This window comes from Macrotis lagotis, chromosome 6 (genome assembly GCF_037893015.1).
Source record: "Macrotis lagotis isolate mMagLag1 chromosome 6, bilby.v1.9.chrom.fasta, whole genome shotgun sequence".
In the NCBI taxonomy this organism is placed as follows: domain Eukaryota; kingdom Metazoa; phylum Chordata; class Mammalia; order Peramelemorphia; family Peramelidae; genus Macrotis; species Macrotis lagotis.
Genome location: NC_133663.1, coordinates 205,232,850 through 205,258,299, shown reverse-complemented (window position 1 = coordinate 205,258,299; position 25,450 = coordinate 205,232,850). Strand labels below are relative to the sequence as shown.

Genomic DNA, 25,450 nt, shown 5'->3' with positions numbered 1-25,450 from the left:
GTTTTTTCCTTCCTTTTCTTCCTCTAGAAGTCCATAGCAACATTATGCAGCTATAATGATTCATTCATTCAATAGTTTAGAAAAATCTGAAGTAGAAAGATTCTAAGGTCATCGTAAAATTCAACTGGAGAGACAGTATTATGGGGTTTAGTAAATTCCAAAAAGCCTCTCATTAGTCAGGTTTCTGAGTCTTCTGAGATTTCAGCTTTCCTGTAGAGACCATAGAAAATGTGAACATCATTAAACTTTCACTAGAGCATTTAATTGTTTAGGGAAAACACTCTATTCTCATGCTCCTTTCACATACTATAAATATATAATGATTTCAAATTTCCTTTCCAATGTTCCTTCCTCTCTTTATTCCTAGATTTTGTGGCTATAACAAATCAAAGCATGGTGCAGAGGAAAAAAGACTTCACTTTGGGAATGGGCATTGTAAGTTTCTGCATTTTGATTTCAACATTTTAATTTTAGCATGTGTTAATTTATAAAATCATATTTTTATACCATAGACATAATAAACAATAACATTTTCAAGAGGAACAATGAGTTACATGAAATTGATTTCCAAACGAAAAAGAAATTTTAATCCTCAACATTAAATAATCTTAAAGAGACTGCATTTCAAAATTAAATTAAATGGGAACCTATGGATTATGTCCAAATATGGGTATTAAGTCAATGTTTTTTGCTATGCATTATTAAAATGCAAAACAGATCATCAGCTTTCTCATTTCAAATCTCTCTGATGAAATGTAAATAGAAACTTATTGTCTATGTCCTTGGGAGAAAATAATGTAAAAGACTTCAGCCTCTACAATGTCCTGTTCCATATTTGCCTATTAATAGGAAGCTTCCAAATATCCGTTTTTATACTTGATAATCAATAATTAACTAAGCCTATATATTTCTCATTTTAATACTACAAACTGAGCTTCTTCTAATTTCTTCAAAAGTAAAACTTCTCTGGAAAGGAAAGTGTTTTTTTGGGATGAAAAGACTTTCTGGTTTTAGTTTTGGTGAGGCAAATTGTCCCAGCTGTTTTTGGAGTCTACAAATTTGTTCATTTTTCAAAAATATAAGTCATTTAAAAGTGGCAAACAATAATTGATTCCATAAAAGAAGCAGTGAGATGTTTAAAGATGCATTTTTAAATACTACTTACCTATCTATAAAAATATGTTCAACTTTTGTTTTCTTATATGTATTTGCTAAAACAAATATTCATGTCAGTGAAATTGCCCTCCTGAATTTACTTGGTAGAACTATAATATTAGCTATATCTCAGGTGAAAACTTTATTAATAATTGGCAACATAAAGTATATGTATGTACAGTAGCTTGGAGAAAGAATGTATTCCAGAATTTAATTGCAATGGGACAGAAATGGCACCAGTTGCCAGATTACATTGTTCTTTTTGTCTAATGTATTTTCCTTCTGTTTCATTTCTGAGTGGAACATGATAGTTATAATAGTTCCCAGGATCATTATACTACTACTGACAATTAACGAACAATTAATGAAATGGACACAAACAACTCAATATTTATGTGTGCCCCATATCATTAATGCTTCATGATTCAAAGTTAATTAGGTTATAAAATAAAAGCATTCATTTAAAAAGTGCCATAGATGAATTGCAGGTCATAGTTTGTTTTTTTCTCAGGCTGTCTGACACCATGAAGCAATAGCCATACATAAATTAGTTAGAGAAGTTAAATTCCTATGGATTAAGGGTTTTTTTTATTTGAACTAGACAATTGAGAGTAAATATTGTTTTTAGAGTTTTACCATGCTGATTTTGTACATTTTATTAGAATTATAAAACTAATGAATTTGAGCCTTTGATGCCTTTTTTTATAAGCATGCATTTACTGTATTATAAAGACCTGCTATAGCTGTCAGGGTCTATAGTGGCATTTGTTAAAACTTGAACTTTTTTTCGATTTCACAATGTCCTTAAAAGACACAGAAAGTTCGCTTTACTCTGGCTGCAAGAGTATAAAGTAACTTCCATGTCTGTCATAAACTTTCTGCATTTAAAAACCACAGATGGTTTATTTCAGTTCATTTATTCTGTATTACTTTTAAAAAAGCTCCAGCTAGGAACTATTCCCTCCAGCCTTATTACAAATCCTATAATAATGCTTCAAAGGAACAGAAATGTTCACCTCCTCAGATCCTATCCCTTTGCCCTCTCTGGCTGAAGCTTTTTTTTTTAACCTTGTGCTACCCTTAGGGCAGCTCGTGATGATAAAATGTAAATATAAATGATTGTGTTTGCACAGAATGAACTGTAAAGTAGTACAGCTTAACACATGTGCATGTGTTTATTATCTGTTTTTCATGACAGAACCCAGTTACTCTGTGTGCTGCCCTTAATTATTGGTGTGAAGGGATTATTCTCCTTGCAGCCTGGATCTCCTGATCTCTAGACCTTCTGGGGTCACCATTTAAAAATCAGCAGCAGAAATCCCATCAGGGAACTGTCTTCTATTTTTGTTGTCTGTGGCAGGTTCTTATTGTTGATGGTGGTTTTTTTGTTAAAAATTTAATATAATGAGGAAAATTGTAACTTAAATTTAATGTGGATGAAGAAGTCATTTACTGAATGTAAATGCTTTTTTACATTTTATTTAGGAATAATCATTAGTCTTTTTAATATCATATTTTTCCATTAGTGTTTTTGCTAGTGAATTTATGGAAAAAAACCACTCCCACAAACTCTTGTTTTTATTTTAGCAACTTTGAAAAAAAATTTTGAGACAATTTCCTGGCAGTTCATTTTATAACCTCAGTAAACTCTGATGGCAGTCAGGCTCCATAAAATTGATTTTCTTAATCTCTTCAAGGGAAAGAAACAAGCCTGTGATTATTTGCTAAAATGATACCATCTACCTGAGGGTTGAAAGCATTTTTTCTTTTAGTAATAAATACTGATATTCTTTTGTTAACATCAAGATTTTAGTTAAAAATAGAGATTATAAGCTCAATTCTAGTTGTAGCTAATGTGGGCCGGAGCTATAGCCATTCAATTTATTGAAGTGGGACCCTAATAGCGAGAAGAGAGGGGAACAACAGAATGAGAGATGTCATTGAAGTTTCATGAGAATTGTTGCATATTCTAATCCAAAGCAATGACAATCACATTTTTAAAAGCTTTCTTGGGATCCATTTTAGGTTTTTATTTTTTTTTAAGTTTAAAACAAAACAAGATAAAATAAAACAAAAACAAAGAAATCCTGTAACTTTAGCATCTTCTATTACAACTGGAAGTTGTCCAGCCAGGCCCTTGACTTTGAAGTTCTATCATCTGTCCTTCAGTCCAACCCTGAGCTTCTAATGTCCTTGGAAGTTACATGGGAAGCAGAGAGAGCACCCAACCTTTTTTCAAAGTTGGAGCAATGTGAAAAGCAGCTGCCAAATGAAGCAGGTGTGGAATTAGCAGAGCTGATCTCTTTTCTTTTACCGTGTATTCTCTCATTCCCTTGTCTCACAACATTTGAGGAAGGAAATGATTGAGTAATGTTAACTCACCGATATATCTCAGTCTACCTAATCTGGTATGAGTTTCAGTGCTAGAAAACTATTTTCAAGAGTACTAAGTGCCACTACTGTGAAGGATTTCCAATACAGTAGTTCCTTAAGTGTTCAAGGTCACTAAATTCAAGGTAAATAATGGAAATGTTTATTCTATATTTGTGGATTGTCTATAATCCACATTATATATGAAGAAATTTGACATTTCATTGAAATTCTCAATTACCCTCTTGCCTGTAATTTGATATCTATTGCAAAATGGCACTAAGGGACTAGTTTGACACTGGTGCAAACCACTCAATCTCTCTGGGACTCACTTTCCTCATCTTTAAAATGGGCATTGACAGTACTAGCTATCTTTAAATATTCTGTAAAGCTTAACACATTTTATTATGAACATATATGTTTAAGAAACAGCTCAATGGAGTGAATAGGAAGACAGCTTTAGATCAGGAACAACAGCTGTCTGACAAATACTTTATGACCATGGGTAAGTCATAATCCTATTAGACTATAAAAAAAAAAGAATTGCTGATTTGAAGGGGGGTATTTCTGCTATCTGAAATCTGAAAGAGAAGAAAAATAAGCCAAAATCCCCATCAAGCAAGTTATTATTGGGCTAACCATTTCTATTTTTGAATAATGAAATAATAACAGTAAGATACTCAGCCTGCCTCCTAAGCAATAGTAGAAATAAAACTTAATGATTCTTATTATATTCATTCCTAAAACTTTTGAGGTTGCTTATTAATGAAATTAGGAAATGGTTTGCAATTATTACGTATTAATAATATTTTTTCAGTTAAAAAATGTTGTTCATCCAATTAATGTTACCTGTGTTACCCTGTACAAGTAAAATCAATTCTCTGACTTTCTAACTCTTCATCTATAAAATGAGGAAGTTACATTTATACAATATTTCTAATAATAATCAATGTTCTGGTGATAATGCTACATTATTCCTTTGAGGATTAATTTAAGTCACTGAGCAGCCAAAGTTATTTCTTTCTGTTAACTTAAGAATTTTAGATTCTTTTTATAATCCTTTTTCACACACACACACACACACACACACAAACAAATATAAAACAGAAGAATTTACTTTTGTTATTCATGTTCACTTAAATTACTAAGTCCTTATTGAAATATTTTACAAACAAAATTATAAAGATATAATTTCAAAATTTAGTATGTTCTTAGGAAATTTTATATTATTTTATGACTCTATATAACTTTGCATTTAGAATGTTTTCCTTGAAGGAATAGGAGTAGATTATAATGTTTGCAGCCCTGTAGCAAGATTTATTTGACTGGGATTTATTAATATTATGCCTTATAATTAATTGAATTGACTAATTAATTGTAATAAAGAAAATAATGGTTTTTTGTCTCTTTGATCTCAAATAAATGAGTAACTGGGGCTGTATAGCTTGGGCCACAAATGAAAATAAAAGGAGATGAATTCTACTTTGTAAGATACTCAAAGCATTTTTTAACATTAACCTATTCTTCTACCTTGCCTTCATTGATGACAGGAATAGTCCTGTTCAACTTCAAATTGCTATGATTTTTTTAGTAATGCTTATAATACATGATTCTATGTCTGTCTGTATCTGGGATACAAGAAAAAAAAGGTAAATGATTCTTTCATTGCACAAATGTAAGATCTTTTTCCTTTATCAGTAATTCATTACTATTTTATTTGTGCCATGTATTTTCTTGGTACTGCAAATCCAGCTATAATAATATATCCTTGTCCTGTCCCTTTCTTTTACAGTAAAGCTACCAGGTCTCAGAACTTATGTAGATCCCCATACATATGAGGATCCTAACCAGGCTGTACATGAATTTGCCAAGGAATTGGATGCTACCAGTATATCCATTGACAAAGTTGTTGGAGCAGGTAAACACAATGACAAAATTCTTCGCTTAAAGTAGTGAACAAGATAGGGGCGGCTAGGTGGCACAGTGGATAAAGCAACTGTCCTGGAGTCAGGAGTATCTGAGTTCAAATCCGGCCTCAGACACTTAATGATTGCCTAGCTGTGTAGCCTTGGCAAGCCACTTAACCCCATTTGCCTTGCAAAAACCTAAAAAAATGATATTATGATCAAAACAATATTTACATCTATATCATAGTCATCATCACCATCATTATCCTGTCCATCTCCCCATCTAACTATGAGTGTCTTAAGTGTTGAGTGCTGGACTTGAACTCAGAAATATATGAATTCCAATCCTATCCAGACACTAATTAGCAAGTCACCTGGCCTATCTCATTTTTCATCTGCAAAATGAAGATAATAAAAACAGAGTTGTGACAAAGATCAAACGAAATAATATTTGTAAATATCTTTGCAAAACAGAGTGCTAAAACTGCTGGCCAACATCATCATCAATATTATCTATGAATATATCTTATATGTTTTCTGTGTAAAAATAGTAATTATAAATGGTGAGCAAGAAAGTTAGCTAAGCCCATTCATTTTCCTTTTTCTGAATACAGTATTAGAAGAAGTTTTCTCTTCTGAAGGTGAAAGGTTCAAATCTGAAAATAATGGAGGTGTACTTAATGGAATTCAATGATTTCAAAGGTGCCAGACTTATAGACCTGTAAACCACAACATTCATACTTAGAATCTATTCAGCTGTTCAGACAGCAAGAAAAGCAAAACCTTACCAATGTCACTGTGATGATGTATCAAAAAGACTGTTTCTAGGTATATTAAAGTACAGTTTTACTGTGTTCTAAACAAACCAAATATGTGAAAATCTACTTAAACACTTATGTTGTGCTTTAGAAAATTATCATCAATTAGATTTCTTTTAAAACTTTGTTTCTCTAGTTCATTTAAAGTGTGACAATCAAAAATGGAGGAGTATGTACAATTTAGAAAAGCATCTACTATACATTAAATAAGAAAAATTGAGTTAGAATCCACAAAAACTAATTTCCTTCAGAGACTTAAGAATTAGGAAGACAAGTCAATAAGAGAAAACTATTTTCCCATGTGAGCTCATAGTGAAGATATAGATCCAGATACTATATTATATATATGTGTGTGTGTGTGTGTGTGTGTGTGTGTGTGTGTGTATGTGTGTGTATAGATATATGGGTGTGTGTGTGTGTGTGTGTGTGTATAGATATATAGGTGTTTATGTGAGCATCTTATTCTTAACACATGAATCAGAAATACAGAAATACAGAAATAAAGAACTTTGTCTTAGAATTGGGAAAGTCTAGGATCAAGTCCTGCTTCTGACACATGTGACCTAGGATGTCCCTCAAAGTCACAGTATCCTAGAAAACTCTTCAAGAGAGAGAGAGAGATCCTTTGCATTTGTTTATGTATCTTTTATATATTTCGCAGTCTAGTAAACCTAAGAATCCCTTCTGAGAATAATATTTTCAAATGCATAAAATAACATGTATAGAATTACAAAGGAAGCACAAATTGAAATAGTTATGTGTATGCACACACATAAACGTGTATATACACAGATATATAACCATATCTTACATGTATAGGTGTTCATTTGCATACATGCATATATGTATTATCTATGCAAATATATGTACATATATTCATATATCTATTTATGTGGAAAGAGAGCTAGTTCAAGGGCTTATGTTTCTTTTTTGAAACATTTTACATTTTTTCTTTGCTTTTCTCCCAATGTTTTTAAAGTATTATGAGGATAGCTTTTGTTTTTTTTTATTGCATTCATTTGTAAATACAATCCATACTCTCCCACTCATGTCAGAAACCAAACCTTGTAAAGAAAAAGAAAGAGAAAATGCAACAAATCCAACCAATACATCAACTGTATGTAACACTGTTTTTAATAGTGCATATCTGTATTCCATCTCTGCTGCAAAGGGTGGGATATGTATTTTCTTAACTCTTACTCTTGGGTCAAGCTTAACATTTGACATTTAGTATTGTTATTCAAAGTATGAGTTGGTTATTCTTAAAGGAAGCTAGTTCCATTTATGTTTTCTTTTTTTTTCAATTCAGACTTTGAGAGGGCTTCATGATTAATGAATTTATTTTGAAACTCCCCTTCATTGCAGAGTCAAAACATAGCTGATTAAAATTCTTTTTTTTTCTTTCGCCAAGGTTATTGATATTCATTAATTATTCTTCCTCATGAAATTTTATTTATTGATGGTTTTTACATTGCCCCACAAGAGTGCACTGTTCTCCACCATCTTCAGTGGAAATAGTAACTTACTGCCCAAAGACTTTGCATATTGAATTTGGGAGCTTGATGGGATGAGGAAAAAAGGAAAAAGAGACTTAATAGAAATAACACCCAAATCTACAGGTGTGCACTCTTTGAGTCTTGAGACTATTCTTTTATGGCCTTTGGTTTAGGTGACCTTGTGACTCTAACAACAATGGTAGAAGCTGAATTTTATAAATTATCTATCTTTAAAATACTTTATGAAATGGAGATGTTAAAAAAAATCATACCTGTTAAAAAAAATTTTGGCTGGAAAAGTATAGATGTGGGAGGTCAATTCCAGAAGTCTTACTCAATTTTGAAGTAGGATTTACTAAAAGATTTACTGACATTCTTTTGTTATTATAGCCTAAATTTGAAGTTTGGTTGTTTTTTTCCTTACTCTTCCAAGTTATATTTAGTATTTGGTATATATTTGTATGGCTTTCTGCTAAAATATTAAGTTGTTAGATTAAATATAATGTTCAGTCCCAAAATACAAGCTGAGTTCTAGGATAAATTAGGACTTTTGTTTTGTAAGAGGCACTTTTTTTGTATCTCAGTTTATGTGTATTCTCAGTAAATTGTATTTTGCTGAGGGATTGCATATTAACAGAAAAATAAATCCAGACTATCTAGTTTTCCTTATATCCCTCCCCACTCCCAAACTGTCAAGTTAAAATCATAAAACATTGTAAATATATATATATACTGACTTTCTATCCAAATTATATATAATATCCTCTTTAAAATACATTAAAACAAGGAGGAATTCTTCCATGACTTCAATACAGATCTTCTGGAAGAGATTCAACACTGTGGCAAATTTATTTTCAAGTTCTAATTATTAAAAAACATACCTGGACAATTAACCACTTGACTGGAAATTTCATGCAGAAAAATCATACATAGTTTCTTCATTGGAGATTCCTTGTTCCAAAGAAAGACTGAGTACTTTGCATAAGATTAACTCTTAAAAAACTTTCCCTTCCTTCCTTCCTTCCTTCCTTCCTTCCTTCCTTCCTTCCTTTCTTCCTTCCTTCCTTCCTTCCTCCCTTCCTTTCTTCCTTCTTTCCTTCCTTCCTTTTCTTCCTTCTTTCCTTCCTTTGTTCCTTTCTTCATTCCTTTCTTTCTTTCTAAAAGAAGATGAAGAATGGTGAAACTATATAAAACTAAACCAAAAAAATGTAATGCCTCAAGAAACTCATAATCTATTGCCCTCTGTATAAACTAGGTTGAAGATAAATAGCAGTCCTCAAACCAGTTGATGTGTTAGGATGATAGTTGCCTCAAAGCATGAGAAGATGTCCTCTGAAGGAATGGACAATTGATAACAATTTATTGCAAAAGTCATGAAGGCAGCTATCTAAGATGCCAAAATCAAGGTCAGCTAGTGCTTCTTGGGCCATCACCATGTTGACCTTTTTTTCTTGCGACTGGACTTTAATGGCTCTGAAAGAGAGTAAGGCTGATAATTTTGTGAAACTCTGCCTCATTTAAATCCATTTTACTTGCAACATCCCATAATTTTATTGGTCCTCTTCAAAAGCAAAAGAAGGGGAGCTGTCCAGCAGATGCTTCTTGAATGTTCAGCCCAAGGAAGAGCAGTCAAAGGAGACTTTATAGATGAGGCACAGGAGAGAGCTGAATTTGAAGGTATAATATATTATAAAAATAGAGTGAATGAGTGAAAGGGAAATGTAGTGGGAGCAAGAGAAAGGAGAGGTAGAATAGGCTAAGATATTTCATGTTAAAGAGTCATGAAATAACTTTTGCAATGGTATGAAAGGGGGAAGGTGGAGGGAGGCTTCATTCTCATCAGAAATGGCTCAGAGAAAACAGCATACACACTAAATAGGGTATGGAAATGTAGAAGAAAAAGTAGAGAAGGGATGGGGGAGGGAGGGGCAATGTGGATGATAGAGGAGAGGGTATCATGGGAGAGGATTGTCAGATATAACACATTTTTATTTCCACTTTTTGCAAGGTGGTGGGATTCGGTGCCCTGTCCAGGACACAGGGCCAGGTGGTTGCTGGGTCTCTGGGGTGGGATGTAGGCCTGGGGCCTCTTGACCCCAGGGCCAGTGCTCTTTCTCCTGCAGCACCCAGCTGCCCCCATAGCATATTTTAGAAGAGGGACAGAGTGACAGAAGAGAGAAAATATTATAGATGGCAGTGGGGAGGAATGGATGGAGGGAATTATAATCAGCAACAGCAAATGTGGAAAAATATGGAAGTAACTTCTATGATGCACTTATGATAAAGAATACGATCCACTCGAGACAGAGATGATAGTATCAGAACATAAACTGAAAGATATTTTTTTCCTCTTTCTTTCAATTTATTTCTCATGAAGTTTTATGTTTTTGTGGTAGGAGGGGTATTATGTTTACTCTTGCAACAAGAATATTTTAGTAATATGTAAATAAAGAAAATTAAAAAAAAATGAAGGACAATAGATGAGAATGGAAGGATGCCAAGAAGTAGACATAGAGAGCCAATGCAAATGTCCAGAGTCAGGAATTAGATTGATATACAACAAGGAGTCAAGTGTCACTGAATACCAGAGAACAGAGAAGAGAGTAAGGTATAGAAAGATTGGAAAGGTAGAAGTAGTTAATTAAGGGTTTTAACTGGCAAATAGAATGGAGTATTTTATATTAGGTTCTAGAGGTAATAGAAAGTCAATAAAATTGATTAATAGGATTTGTACTCTGTGTGTGTGTGTGTGTGTGTGTGTGTGAGAGAGAGAGAGAGAGAGAGAGAGAGGAGAGAGAGAGAGATTTGGCTAGACATGTGTAACAGAGAACTGTTTACAGTGTTTACAACTGAGTATTGCTTGGACTAGAGTGTGGAAAGACTTGAGGCAAAGCAACCAACCAGCAATCTTTTACAATAGTCCATATCCGAGCTGATGAAGATCAGACACTGGGATGATGGCAGTGTCAGAGGAGGGAAAGACATTCTGAAGGTAACAACAGTAAGACCACTGATGGAATATAAGGAATAGAAGAGAGAAAACATTAAGTTGAGGATGATTATTATTTCAATTCCGGATGACAAAGAAGAAAGCTGAATACTCAACAGTATTAATGAAATGAGGAAAGAGGGAAGGTTTTAGGGAAAAGACAGAGTGTTCAATAGGCAATTAAAGTTGACTAGAGATCAGGAGAAGGTTAAGGCTGGACAGAGAGATCTGAGAATCACATACATAGAGATGACTTGGGAATGGGAGCTGATGAGATCACAAAGTAAAATAATTTAGAGGGGGGAAAAGCAACCTAAAGAGTGGTCCAGCAAATAGAAAGAGAACCAGGAGAGAGTAGTATCATGAAAACCTCAAGAGAAAAGAGAATAAAAGAGAAGTTGACCATTTAAAGATGGCAGAGAGAGCAGGAAGGATAAAGATGAAGAAAGGCATTAGATTCTGCAATTAAGTAATCACTAATGACTGGAGAGACCAGTTTCACTTGAATTACCTGCCTTGTGTATCCTTGGAGTAGGATGCACTATGAATATATAAATCTTCCTTTACCAATTCAGATCAGCAACTTCTCTGCAATTTATGATCTTAGAACAATACGGGTGGCACTTCAAAATTAACTAACTTTTCTAGGATCTCATGACCAGTGGGTGTCAGAGAGAGGAAATAAATCCAGATATTTCTGGATTGCAGAACCACCACTCTTGCACTATTCTACATTATCTCTCTTTTTAAAAATTCAGTATGTCCAAAATGAGTTCATTGTATTCCACTCACCTTAAACACTTCCCATCTCCAACCTTCCCTAATATAGTAATTTCAATAACAATTACTCTGTCTGCTTCAACTCTCTCCCCATTTAAATATCTTTTCCAATAATCTAATGAAGTGATTTATTTTTTTCTCAAATTCAGGTCCTCCCATATCATCCCTCCCACCACTGCTCAACTTCAACATCTCCCTAACACCTTTAGGATAGGATACAAAATACAATTTGGCATTTAAGACCTTTATAACTTTGTCACAATTTACCTTCCTAGTCTCTTTATAGCAAGCTCTTTACAATATACTGTTTGATCCAGTATTATTAGCCTCTCAACTATTCCAAAAAGAAGATACTTTCCTCTCATCTTTAGACATTTTCACTGGCTGTCTCATGCCAACCATGCACCACAGTGGATAGAGCTCTAGGCCTTAAGAAGATCTTAGTTCAAAATTAGTCACAGACACTTACTAGCTCTTAATCCCATTTGCCTCAGTTTCCTCATCTGTAAAATGAGCTGGAAAAATAAATGGCAAACATTTCTCTGTCTTTGCTTTAAAAAACAAAACAAAAACCAAGCAAATAAATGGGATCATAAAGCCACAAACTTGACTGAAATGACTGAATAATGACATCTGATTGTCTCCATGCCTGGAATGCTCCAGAGATACAAAGGTTCATACTTTGGGAAATAAAGCTTATAATAGATTTGAGAGGTCATTTAGAATACTAGAATATCATAATTGGAAATTATTTAAAATGTAATTTAATTTACCCTAACCTTAGCAGTAATCTCCTCTAAAACTCATAGATAAATAATAAGCCAGCTTCAACTTTAAGACATTCACTGATAAATAACTTCCTACCTATCAGAGAAGGCAATTCTATTTTTGGATAAATTGCTTTGCTTATATTGAAACAAGTATGTCTTTCTGAAACTTCAACCTATTAGATCTCATTTGTTTCAAGTACATGAAAATTATGTATAATTCTTCATTCCATTGTCAGTCCACCGGATCCTGCAAACAGCTATCATGAATTTTCCAAGTTGAACATCTGAAAATCCTTTAACAAATTCTCATATGGAATGATAATAAGTTCCTCTCATCATCCTGGACAACCTTAAATTAATATGCATCAGTTTATCAATATTATTTCCAAAACGTGGCATTAAGAATTGAACACAGTATTATTCTTAGGGTTTGGCAGAATTTGGAATTCAATGAGATTATGTTTTCCTCCATTTCAGATACTCTGTTATGAAACTATGCTCCATCATTTAATTTCCTTTGGTGGTTGACTATATAATATTAAGACTACATAGAGTGTACAGTACTTTGAAACCTGTAGTTCTTTTTTCATATCACTTTGGATTATAAATCCTTTGCATAACATTTATTATCTTTTCTCTGCTTGAATTTCTTTAAAAAGAAACAAGTTACCTACTAAATCAGTTACTCAAGAAGCATTTTTTAAGTGCCTACTTTAGATCAGCTATTGTACTAAACACTAGGAATTTCCCCTCCTAAAAATACAAAACAAAAAATAAATTTAAAGCATTTTTCAGTCTTGAGGAGCTCACAAATTAATGTGAAAGACAATATACAGACAGTTACGTTCAAATAAGATACACATACCCAAAAAAGATAAATTAGGAATAATCTCAGAGAGCAGGCACAAAGATTAATGAGGCCTGGAAAGGTTTTGTTGAAGAAGGTGAGACTTTACCTGAGACCTGAAGGAAGCCATGAGACAGAGATAAGACAAAACCTTGCAGGCCTGAGAGTCAGTAAATGAAAATGACCAAAATGCATTCCATTTTTGGATAGCAAATTTGTTATGTATATACTTCCTCTTAAGATGAGAATTTCTTTATATTTACTTCCCTTCAAGGAAAAAAAAAAGTGATGCAATTTCTGAATTTTAAAGTTATTACATCCATGCCTTCAAGGTTGCCTGTTTCCCTAGCCGTATCATTCTGAAATGGTAAACAAATCTTTGTTCATCCTACCCATATCTTCCAAGTCTTTATGCTTTTAAGCTCTCTCACCCTTCATAATTTTATTTGTCTTTCTCTGAACCTTTTCTCAGTTCTTATATATCTTAATTGAGGTGTGGTCTTCAGAAATGCATGAAATCAGCAGTAATCTTTGAAAATATATCCATCTTAAATTCTGTTAGTTTTACATCTTAGTATGATAATTTCTTTTCAGAGATAAATTCTTTAAAAGTAGTGACAAATATTAAAGGAGGAATTTTTAAGTTCATATTTTTTAAACCAATTAAAGCATGCTCTGTCTTTTTAAAAGATTAATTATATGATCAGTTTTTAAAAAGGCATTTTTAAATAATAGAAAGAGAACTATCCTTGAAGATCATTTAAAAGAATGATACCATTTATTTATACCATTTACTGCTCTTTTTCTTATAAATAAATATTCCAACTTTATTGGGAAATGAATTTAAGTATATTTCCCCTCATTGATATTTTCTGAACAACTTTTAAATTGTGACCGTCACTAAAACCCTCCTTTGATGCTTCTTTGTGGCATGAAGGGCATGAGTCTTTGTGATTTCTGATTATCAAAGGAGAGATTAGGGAGGGTTGTGGTCTGCAGTGATGAAAAAAATATTGAAATTAGAAAATAGCAAATATTTTAGTTAATATTTTATATTTAAAATCATGTTTTTGAAGATGCATTACCATATTTCTCTAAATAAATAAAAACATAGGTTTGTTCTGAAGTGAAAATATTAACAAGCATATTTTAAATCAATATTTCCAATTCAACAAAAATTTATTAAGTACCTATCATATATTAAGTACTATGCCAGGTTTTAGAGATACAAAGATTTTATTAGGTAAAGTCCATACTTCAAGGAACTCATAAGTTCTTTTATAATTTGCTAAAAATGATTAACTCACCAAATTATAGCATTTGAAAATTAGAGGGGACTTCAATTATTATCATGTTTAATTCATACATGAAAAGAAAGATTCATTATAACAAAAAATAAGCAATCATTCAACTTCTATTTGAAAATTTCCAAGGAGAGAGAACTGGGATAGACAATTCCACTTTTAGACAGCTTTAATTGTCAGCCAATTTTTCTTGGCATCAAGTTTAAATTTGTCTCTGTTTCACATCTAGGGTATAGAAGAATAAATCTTCCACCTCCATTTCATAATGGTCCTTTAAAAACTTGAATACATTCATCATGTCCCGCCACGTCTTCTCTTTTCCAAGTCTCAGTTACTTCAAATGATTATACTGTGTCATGAACTACACCTCACTTGCCCTCCTCTCAATACTCTTCAGCTTATTAATGTTCTTAAATCAAGGCCTAGAACTGAATTCAACATTCAAGTTGAAACCTCACAGAGAAGATTAAAGCTATCACTTCCCTATTGCTAGAAGTTGTTTCAGGATGGTTAAGCCTTGTCCCTTCTTATTGGGTTGGGGAAGGGAACCTTATAGGCATAAAAAGCAAAAACTACTGATAAATGTGTAAGGTAGTCCCTTTTACAAAAGGAATTGTACTAATCCTTGAGTTTATTATTTTTCAACATAGTTATGATTTCTATATTCAACTTAAATAGGTGCATTTAAAAAAAAGTCTGGGGATGGCTAGGTGGCGCAGTGGATAAAGTACCGGCCCTGGAGTCAGGAGTACCTGGGTTCAAATCTGGTCTCAGACACTTAATAATTACCTAGCCGTGTGGCCTTGGGCAAGCCACTTAACCCCCTTGCCTTGCAAAAAAAAAACAAAACCCTAAAACATAAGTCTGCATTCCTTTGTTCTTTACAACTTAGAACAGAACCAAGTTTGTGAATATGAATAGTTTGGATGTTTAATAATCCCAGTTTAAAAATTGAGAGTACATGAAACTGACTTCAGTCTCAGGTATTCTGTGCTCACCATGATTTCAGCCCCAGGAGGGATACAATACTGAAATAAGAAAACATTCAATCAAGATACAAATAAATAATAAAATAATATAAATTTCAGTACATATTTCTAAAAGTACACAATATATTTCTACTTCTTCCTCTGCAAAGCATATTGGAAATAAACTCCTCTCACATGACCAACTCCAGCTTAGGTTCTCTGTCTCATTAGCCAAAATGAGAGGATCATTTCCTCTTCAAATTACATAAAATGGCTCCTGCCAGTAGCTGCACTCCACTTTTCATCTCTGGTCTCTAGCATAACTGTCAGTTTCTAGCTCGGCTTTCCTCAGGCACTATTTGTTGATCTTCCAGCTGCCCCTGGTCTTTGGCACAGTTCCTCTTTTAGCTCTTCATTTCTCATGGTCACAAACTCAGCAGATATTTCCATTACTTCTCATTCTCTAAGGTAGAAAAGCATCTTTCCCTGAATATTTTTTCTGAGACAAAAGCAGAGCTCCACAACCTTAGTAGGGAATTCTTAATTCCCTTCTTGCACCAAAATCCCATGTTTTCATTTCTCCCCTTTCTGCCTCCCCCCATTAACTCACTCATACCCTTCATGTATAGTGAGCTCTATTCCTTCAGGGAAAAAAAATGGAACAAATAAAGGATATTGTTGCAGACAGAGCAGCCCTATGTTTAGAGATGGTACATATGGTTAGTGGGTAATTAGTATTTCTTTTGGACAGAACTTTCTACTTTTTTCTCCCTAGTTGAAACATTCTACACAGTTCCACCTGATACTATTCAGAAGCAATATGTTTTTTCCTTGATCTAGTTCAAAATTTTCTGGTTTATCCTTCTTCCTCTTCTCATTAAAAAAAAGTTCACCTTCCACTTACATTTTCTACTCTTCTACCCCCTTGAATATTAGATTGTATAATTAAAAAGTAAAAAATTACAAAGGCAGAGCTGATGATAAATAAATGTCAGAAATTTAAGGGTATCTAGAAAGACATAAAGGTATATTTTGTTAGATGCATCATGGAGAATTGTCATTCATTTTTTTGGAGAGAGAGAGAAAAGAGGAGTGGGGGTAGGATATGTATAACTCTATGCCTCTTGGCCAAAGGCAAAGTACAAACATCTAGAAGGTGCAACTGAATGAGAAGATAAAGCTGAAGGGAACCAGCAAGAACTTGCATTAATCACAAACTCAGGTAGAGAGAACTTGTCCCATTTGCTCATTCACTAGTCTCTGAATGTTTCTCTCAACTATTTGATGATAAAAAAGTTTTTATATCTGGGGAGGAAAAAAAAGCCACCTTGATCATTATAGTTAAAAGAGAAACAAAAACTAGATAGAATGACATATTGGCTCTCTTCTTATTCTGAAATTAGCTACAGGAGGTTAAGTATATAAAAGTACTTTTATTTTAATTATTCTAAAGATAGCCATTCAAGGATGGAAAACTAAGTATATATATAATGTATTATATCTTAGATAATATATAATGCATAATATATAATATGTAACTAAAATTCAAATTTATCTTTTATTGATACAGATGTGACCAAATATCATTAAATTACTTTGTCAACCTCAAAATGCTATATACAGATTAAGATATTATTTATTATGGTACGATGTAGAAATAAATATTGATAAATTAAACTAAAGTGATAGAAGAGTACTGTGTTTGTTGTTGTTATTCAGTCTTGCACTATGTTCTGAAATCATTAACAAGTTGATTATTTCATGTTCCAAATTGATTATTTCATATTCTATCCAGTCACTAATACTGTAACTATAGGATCTGAAGAGATCTTAGAAAAACATAGCTTGACAAAAATTACCATCATATTTTACAGTGATTTATTATATGCTCACAGAATGAGAATCTGACTTGGTAATTCATAGTCTTTCTATACAATATTCCAGTAAAAATACTGCAAAGGTATCCATTCAAAGATAACATAAGAATTTTGCATTTTTAAAATGTATTATTTTTAATGTGAAATTATTTCAAAACAAAATAATCTATATTTTTACATTATTTTAAGTGTCTATTAGAGGAAAAAGTATTAGATACCATTCTATTAGAAATGGCTTCTAATCTGTAGAAAGCTTGTAAAATGTAATCATTTGTATCATATATCAGTTACATATATACTCCAAATTTTAGCTTTTCAGTAAATTATTGAAATCTCTGATCCTAAAATCTGATGATTTTACTTAGAATATTTAAAATAAAAATCAATAGGCACTATTTCTCACAGTGAGTATGACATATATTGCAAAAAGATTAATAATTATTGATGGGAATATTTAAAAGATAATATTGTACCTTAGTTAATCAGTACATGATTATTTATAGCATTTGTTTAATGTTATTAATCTTTGTATTTTCAATGCAGACATGAAAATATGGAGTTGTTCTATACTTCTCTACATTCCCATATATGATAAACTATATTTCATAACATTATATCACATTTCTACCTAGATCTCAGAGGATTTTATAACTAGTATCTCAGTAATACTCCAAAACTCCCATAAAGTAAATCAGTAGCTGATGCTAATCCTCCTCATTTTCCAGAGAGGTTCAGTGACAAGTCCAAGTGCCCATCTACATGGAAATTATCAACTGAATATCTGAAATACTGATGTGAACTCAATCCATGATACAACTGGTAAATAGGAAATATCTCCAGAGACACTGGCAATTGCCATAGCAGAAGAAGAGAAGTCTAGTTCAGCCTTCCACCTTCCTGTTTTTTTGCCCTATCTCTGAATGAATGTATTATAGAGCAACTAGGAGAGTAGAGAAATAAAAGATATTTGGAAGTCTCTAACATGTCTTTTTGTCCCTTAGTCTATCCTGGGATTTCCTAGATATTCTCACAGACTGTCTTCAACTATAATTAAAGTACTTACTATGAACCATACAACAGTGGATTAAAGGAAAATTATTACTCCATAGTGGTATGATTCATAGAATTTACATAACTTTTCCCACTTCTCTTTTCTTCCAGGTGAATTTGGAGAAGTATGCAGCGGTCGTTTAAAGCTTCCTTCAAAAAAAGAAATTTCTGTAGCCATCAAAACCCTGAAAGTAGGCTACACTGAAAAGCAGAGGAGAGATTTCTTGGGGGAAGCAAGCATCATGGGACAGTTTGATCACCCCAATATCATTCGACTTGAAGGAGTTGTTACCAAAAGTAAGACCCTGGTTTAGTTTATTCTCACTTAACAATATTCCCTTTTAATCATCCATTCATAAATATCATGGAATATTTTATCAGGTAGGAATTCATTCAAACAAGAACTATCAATTTTAGGTTTAACAGATTTCAAAATGAAAACATTACATATTAAAAGGGGAACATAGAACAGAAGAAATAAATTAAATACTGTAGATAAAATAGAGATAGGGAATTGTAGGAAAGAAGAGAATTAACGAAAAGCAGCTATGAAAGGTACTTATAAGTGAAAGCTAAGATTAGTGTTTCTAATCCATTTGGCTTGATTCCCAGTTAGTCACTTTTCTGAATTGGTCCCATTTTGATCTAGGATTCTAGGGACTTAAATTCACATATTTGAGACTTGGAAATACTTTAAAGGTTCTAGAATCACTTCAGAGCTTTTGAAGGTCAAGATCAGAATGGATCTAGAACTTGTTCTTATATATAACATCCTCAATATTCAAACTACTCTGGAAATCTAAAACCCAAGGTGGGAACTAATATGAGAGAAAATTTTTAAGGTTCAAGAAAATGTTTAAGGACATCTTTCAGAAGCACTGACTGTTTTCCACACTTTCCAAAATGTCCTTCTTGCATAACCTGACTCAGAGAGATGACTTTGAGGTGATTGTGGGAATACTAGACTGGTTCTAGTTGCAGTCAAAATATTCAGGATACATATTATAGTTGCCTAAAAATTCGAGGTTTGTCCTCAGTTTAAAACATCAGATTTCTAAGCAAGTTGTTGGTATTCAGTTGTTTCAGTAATGTCCAAATCTGCATGATCCCATTTGGGGTTCTCTTGGCAAAGACACTGGAGTAGTTTGCCATTTCCTTCACAAGTTCATTTTACAAATTGAGGAATTGAGGCAAACAGACTTAATTGATTTGCCTAGGGACACTAGTGAGACCAGAATTGAACTTAGGAAAGATGAATCTTCCTAAATTGAGACTTGGCATTCTGTCCACTGTGCCACCTAGCAACCCTCTAGATAAGATGCATTAGTAGAAAACATCCTCCATTGAAAGAGAGACTAGCAAAGACTTTGATACCCTTTAGGGAATAATTAATTGGTTCTACAGATATTGTCAGTGGATATTACAGATTATCTTAATCATGCAAATGTTTATATTTGTGTGTATATTTACATTGTTTGCAATATGTTATAATTGACCCATTTTCATTTTTATTCCCCTTTAAAGACAATCCTTTGCTCCTAAGTGAAGTGTCAAATTTAAATGGATTTTGTTTTCTTACCAGAAATTCTTTAGGGCCTTGCAGTCTTTTCATTTCCCTTTATGACAGTGTGAGTAGATTATTATATATTCAGGAATTCAATTGGATATTCAAAGTTTGACTTGCATCACTGTTATTGAATTTTTTTTTACATTTTACCCAGTCTATAAGGAAAACGGACATCAACAATGTGAAGCTACTTTCTTGGGCAGAAATGCTCTGATCAAACCATGCCCTAAGAATTGTGATACTGAGCATAATGTTAAAGGTTTAGTTTTGAATTTCTTTTATATTCCAGAGCAGCAGTTACACACCTTATTGAAATGATCTAGGAAGAATAAGGTCAAATTTCACTTCTATTACCACCTGTGGTACCAAAACTTATTTTAAGGGTTTTCTTGCCATGGGTGATTCACCTCTTGCTAGAGCTGGGCACTATTTTTAAAGGTTTCTATAGATATAAGATCGATTTCACTGGCAAATTCACTTAAGCTGTTAAATTTAATTAGACAATAGAGTTCTTTCTTTCTGGAATAATGTATTACTGAAAACATGCTATCATGGGTGGATTTCCATTTCCTCTAAACTAAATGTCCTCAGAATGGTATAAGCAAGCCTGGGCAGAAACTCGGTGTCTAAGGAACTTGATCTTCTTCTGAAGTGACCTTTCTAGGAAAAATAAATGGATCATACTAGAATGCTAATATGCAGTCAAAGAAATTCTTAAAAGCAACCTCAAATGATCGAAGGGTGGGGGGTGGAGAAAAAAGTGATATAAATCGTAAGTAGCCTATGTAAAAAACACCATCTTCATGTCTGATCTTGTAACATACTCATATAGATTACAAATGGCTTATTCTTAGGCTGAGAATCCTGCATTTGATATATCTCCCTGGCCAAGGAAGTATGTAAGGTCTGCCAAATCTGTCTATATAAATCCCAGCAATCTTATATGTTACAAACATAATAGGGTTCCAGACCCAGGATTATATTGTGAATTCTCTTAGAGGAGGATTTAAGAGCTATTAGTCTGGCACATTATGACATCTGGGAGTAAAAAGAAATGAGTTAGAATGAAACTAGCATGGTACATTGAATAGTAAGGAAAAGTAATGCTTTATAATCAAAGCACATTCTTTTATCCAACCCTAACTTTTTCTTTCTTTACAAAGACCATGGTGTCACTAATAGAAAGCTGAAAGGAGCACATCCTATTTGAGAGCTATATAGTAATCTAAAAAAACACAAAAGCAAAAATGATAAAGGGCATGAATAAATAAGTACTGATTATTTGCATCCATATTTCACTTTAAAACTTATAAACAATTTTTTGTGACAACCTTTGGAGGATAGCATACAGATAATACAAGTATCATCATATTCATTTTACCGATGAGGACTAGCCAGGACTAGGCAATGAAGAAACCAAAATTTCAAACATAGACCCTCTGACACAAAATACAGTGCTCTTACTACACAAGGAAGGGATATCACAAGAATTGGGGAATGAAAATGTCTTTTTATTTGGATTATTTTAAGCGCACAATCTCTAATTCATGAGTGAGTGATCTCTGTCTCTGTTTTTGTCTCTGGCTTTTGACTCTCACTTTTACTTTACCCTCTGCGCCTCTTACTATCTCTCTCTGTCTCTTTTTATAACTCTCACTATTTAGTGACTCACTTTCTCAGACTCTCCAACATGGTCTTTCAGCAAGGACAGTTCTGCTCATCATGTTCTTAATTGAATACATAAAAAAATATGCTTTGAGACACTAAGTCTAATCATGTCTCTTTTGCAAGTCAGTATAAGCAAGTGCTCTATTCAATCATTATATTCTTGGCTTATTTCCAACTGGGCTATTAACAATTTTAATAGTGGAGTTTCTGTCCCAAAGGTCTTCAATATAAATGTTCATGTTACCTTGTTACAAGGGAAGGCAGAAACACTGTCTGACCTTCAGAAACATTAAATAGTAGGAGACATATTGTCTTCTCTAAATCAACCTCCAAAATATAACAATACATATAATAATCCCTTATACGGTTTGTTTGTGTATATGTATGATTATGTACACATGTATATAAATACAAGCATATATATATATGTATATATATATTTCCCTTTAAATTGTTATTCCAACAGTTTTGTTCCTCTCTGATTTGAATGATTTCCCAATTGTAGAATCTACTTATTTTTTCATCAAATAAATTTAAGGCACTACTTTGAAATCGGTTACTGGGGATTTTAATCGTTACATTTTTATTGGGGGAAATAAAAGGATGGGTTGCTTGACAGTAACTTAATGTTCTCAAAGTTTTCAAGGTACTTCCTCTCATGAGGGGTTTAGGAACCTTGTGTAACATATTTTGCCCAAGCTTCTTAAGTACATTTTTTTCCATCAGAGGCCTGGACATGGGGTTGGTTGAACTTACCTTATACTACTTACTGCAGATGTAATGGGGTACATTACTTGAATAAGATATCATTCTTTTGTTCCAGTGCTACATTAAGTCCCTTGTTTCATATTTCTTCCTTTCTAAACTTGTCTTCTACATGGGTCTCAAGGGGGCTTTCCAGGCAGTACTCTTAATAGCTAACACACATGTGCTGCTTAGTTCACTAATAATTTACAGAAATGTGTAGCTTGTTAGTATAATAAATTTTTGAAACACCGTTGACATAAGTTGTTATCATGTATTAATGGTTGCATTTTTGATGAATGAGTATAGAATGTTTCTTTAAAGTTGTATCGAACATGTGTTTCTTACAATGTACATTTTAATTTAATGAATAAAATTCATTCTGCATATCTGAGGACAAATAAGACAGAGGTGATTATTTTTTTAATGTTGGAAGATTTTATTCCCTTTTTCTACAATGTAAGTGGTAGTAATTCATTCCCTGAAAGAATAGTTTTGTTATGTGCATTTGAAACATTTCTTTCACACAGAAAGAAAACACAATTTTGGAGGATACACAATGAAGATAAAGGGCTAGACATAAGTGCTAAACAAAAAATGAGAATGTTTTACACTGAAGCCTTTGTACACACTTAATGTTCTTTGAGGCCTTTTGAGGACTATTTTCAAATAGATATATATCTACATACAAATTATATGTGTATATGTATATATATATATATATACATACATGTATCTATGTGAGTAGAAATATGTGTGCGTTGTTGTTCAGTGATAGAAGTTGAGTACAATGTTTCTTAACTCCAACTGGGTTTTTCTTAGCAAAGATCTTGCAGTGGATTTTCTATTTCCTGCTCCAGTTCATTTGCAGATGGAGAAACTGAGGCAAGCAAGTTTAAGTCTAGGGTCTGAGGTCAGATTTGAACTCAGAATGATGTTCAAGTCTTTCTTACTAGGCATGACACTATCTACTGTGCTACCTAATTGCCCACCCTTTCATTTACAAATGTGGACACTAAGGTCCAGTGATAATATGATTCCCTCAAGACCACATCAGTAGCAAGGGATTCAGCATGTAGTAGAGCAAAGATTCAAACAAAAATCCCTTGAATTCCAGACCCAGTGCTCATTTCCATGGCATCTTGGTTTCCTAAGCATTTATCAGACATAAACTACCTACATATATCAAAACTTCAGTATTAATAAGTGGAGCTGAGAATAGCATAGAAAGGATAGAAAGAATCATTTCATGGCATCAAAGATCCTCAAGTATATACGTAAAATAAAATGGCATCTAATATTAGAGAGATGTTGTGTGTAAGAGAAAGAAGCTCTGTAGTTATTCAATATGCTCCTGCCTCTAACACTTAGTTTTCTGACAATGGGAAAGAAAAATCTTTTGAATCTCAATTTACTCAAATATAAAAATGATTTTATAAATAGTAGTATTACCCCCCTAATACCTCTCTGTAAGTAAAGTGATGGAGGAAGAATGAGTAATTGGTTTGTTGATGTTATTCGGTCTTGCACTAAATTTTGAAAGATGTGGTAATCATAACCAAGTTGATTATTTCATATTCTAAGTTGATTATTACATATTCGATCCAATCATTAATACAATCACTATAGGAGGGAGAATGGTTTAAGAAAAACAAAGCTTGGGGAAAATTACCATCATGTTTTACCATGATTTATTATATGCTTACAGAATGAGAATCAAGTTTGGTAAATCACAGTCTTCCTATACAATATATCAGTAAAAATATTTCAAAGCAAAATACAGTAGGAGGTTCGTATAATCACCTTCATGGTGAATGAGGAGATGTGTTTCTGAATTGTTCTCTTTTAATTGACTTTTTTCAGCTTCATTACTATTTGTGAATTTTTGATACCATCATCAGCTTTATTACAACATGATAATATTCAACTGTCTGACATTACTAAGATTTATTTTTCCCTTTTTCCTTCTAGTATTCACTTGCATTATTCTGCTTTTTATGATTTGGAAAATTAGATTTTCTAAATTTGGGGGTAAGAGAGAGAAAGACATGATTTTTGATGTTAAAAGTAGTCATACTTCCCAATTGGAATTTTGAAATGGTATGTAAAAATTTATAAAGTACTTTTAAATAACTAAATGAAAATAATTTTATATATGCTAATTAGCAAAATTTATTAAGCAATAAGTGGCAATCCCTAACATTGGAAAACCTTTCATTCTTTCTGACCTCAACAGTTATTTTGCATTAAACTTCCTTGTTTTGGGGCAAAAAAGATGATGGAGAAGATTGAGAATAAATATCTCATGCTGCATATGAAATCTCTTGACTTTTTTAAAAACTATTTTATTCTTTCAGACCTACCTAGATTTAGAAGAGACTTCCATGATCAGTAATCTTTAATAAGTCACTGAATCAATTAAATAGAGTAATATTATTTTATCCTTAATTATAAAAGTTTAATGACTTATCTCTAAACATCAATGTGAAGAAAAATTAGGGATTTATGTTCCAAATTTATCACTGAACATTTCTGTTGATTGGGATCAAAGTCAACATACAACATTGATTAAATGGTAGTAGTAGTAGTAGTACTATCAAGGGAAGACATAACTCCTTCTCTCAAAAGGCTTAAATAACACTAAAAAAAAAGAAAGGACAAGAGCAATCAAACCCAAATATGTTGTGTAATAGGTAATCTTAAAATTAGGGTGAGAGGTGACAAGAGTTCAAAAGAACTTCATGAACTAGCTGAGGGAAAACAAGAAAGGGCATCGTTTTATGGAAAGGGGTGATTTCAAATAGAGAATTTTTTCAAGCAATTTCCATAGTTTTTTTTAAGAAATCTAATCTTTCCCAAAACTTAATTGATTTCCTTAAGAAGTTTATGAGAGGGCAGCTAGGTGGTGCAGTGGATAGAGCATCAGCCCTGAGTTCAAATCAGACCTCAGACACTTAATAATTATCTAGCTGTGTGGCCTTGGGCAAGCCACTTAACCCCATTTGCCTTGCAAAAATCTAAAAAACAATAAAGTTCATGAGAACAATTAATGTCTTGAAACTAAAGATAGATTCCATATAATTTTCTTCCTTCCCATTTCTATTGGAACCTGGTTGCTGATTCTTAGACAATGGCCAAAA

The 25,450-nt window shown here is 32.9% G+C and overlaps 1 protein-coding gene across 2 annotated transcripts in view; it reads left to right on the top strand.

Annotated features, from left to right (window-relative positions):
• LOC141491374 (ephrin type-A receptor 3) overlaps positions 1-25,450 on the top strand; it is a 92,101-nt gene that overhangs the window by 15,249 nt on the left and 51,402 nt on the right. For both annotated transcript variants that reach the window (XM_074192270.1, XM_074192269.1), the window contains exons 4-6: positions 368-435; positions 5,318-5,443; positions 18,443-18,628. In XM_074192270.1, the coding sequence (XP_074048371.1) occupies positions 368-435; positions 5,318-5,443; positions 18,443-18,628 (380 nt within the window). The remainder of the gene's footprint in view (positions 1-367; positions 436-5,317; positions 5,444-18,442; positions 18,629-25,450) is intronic.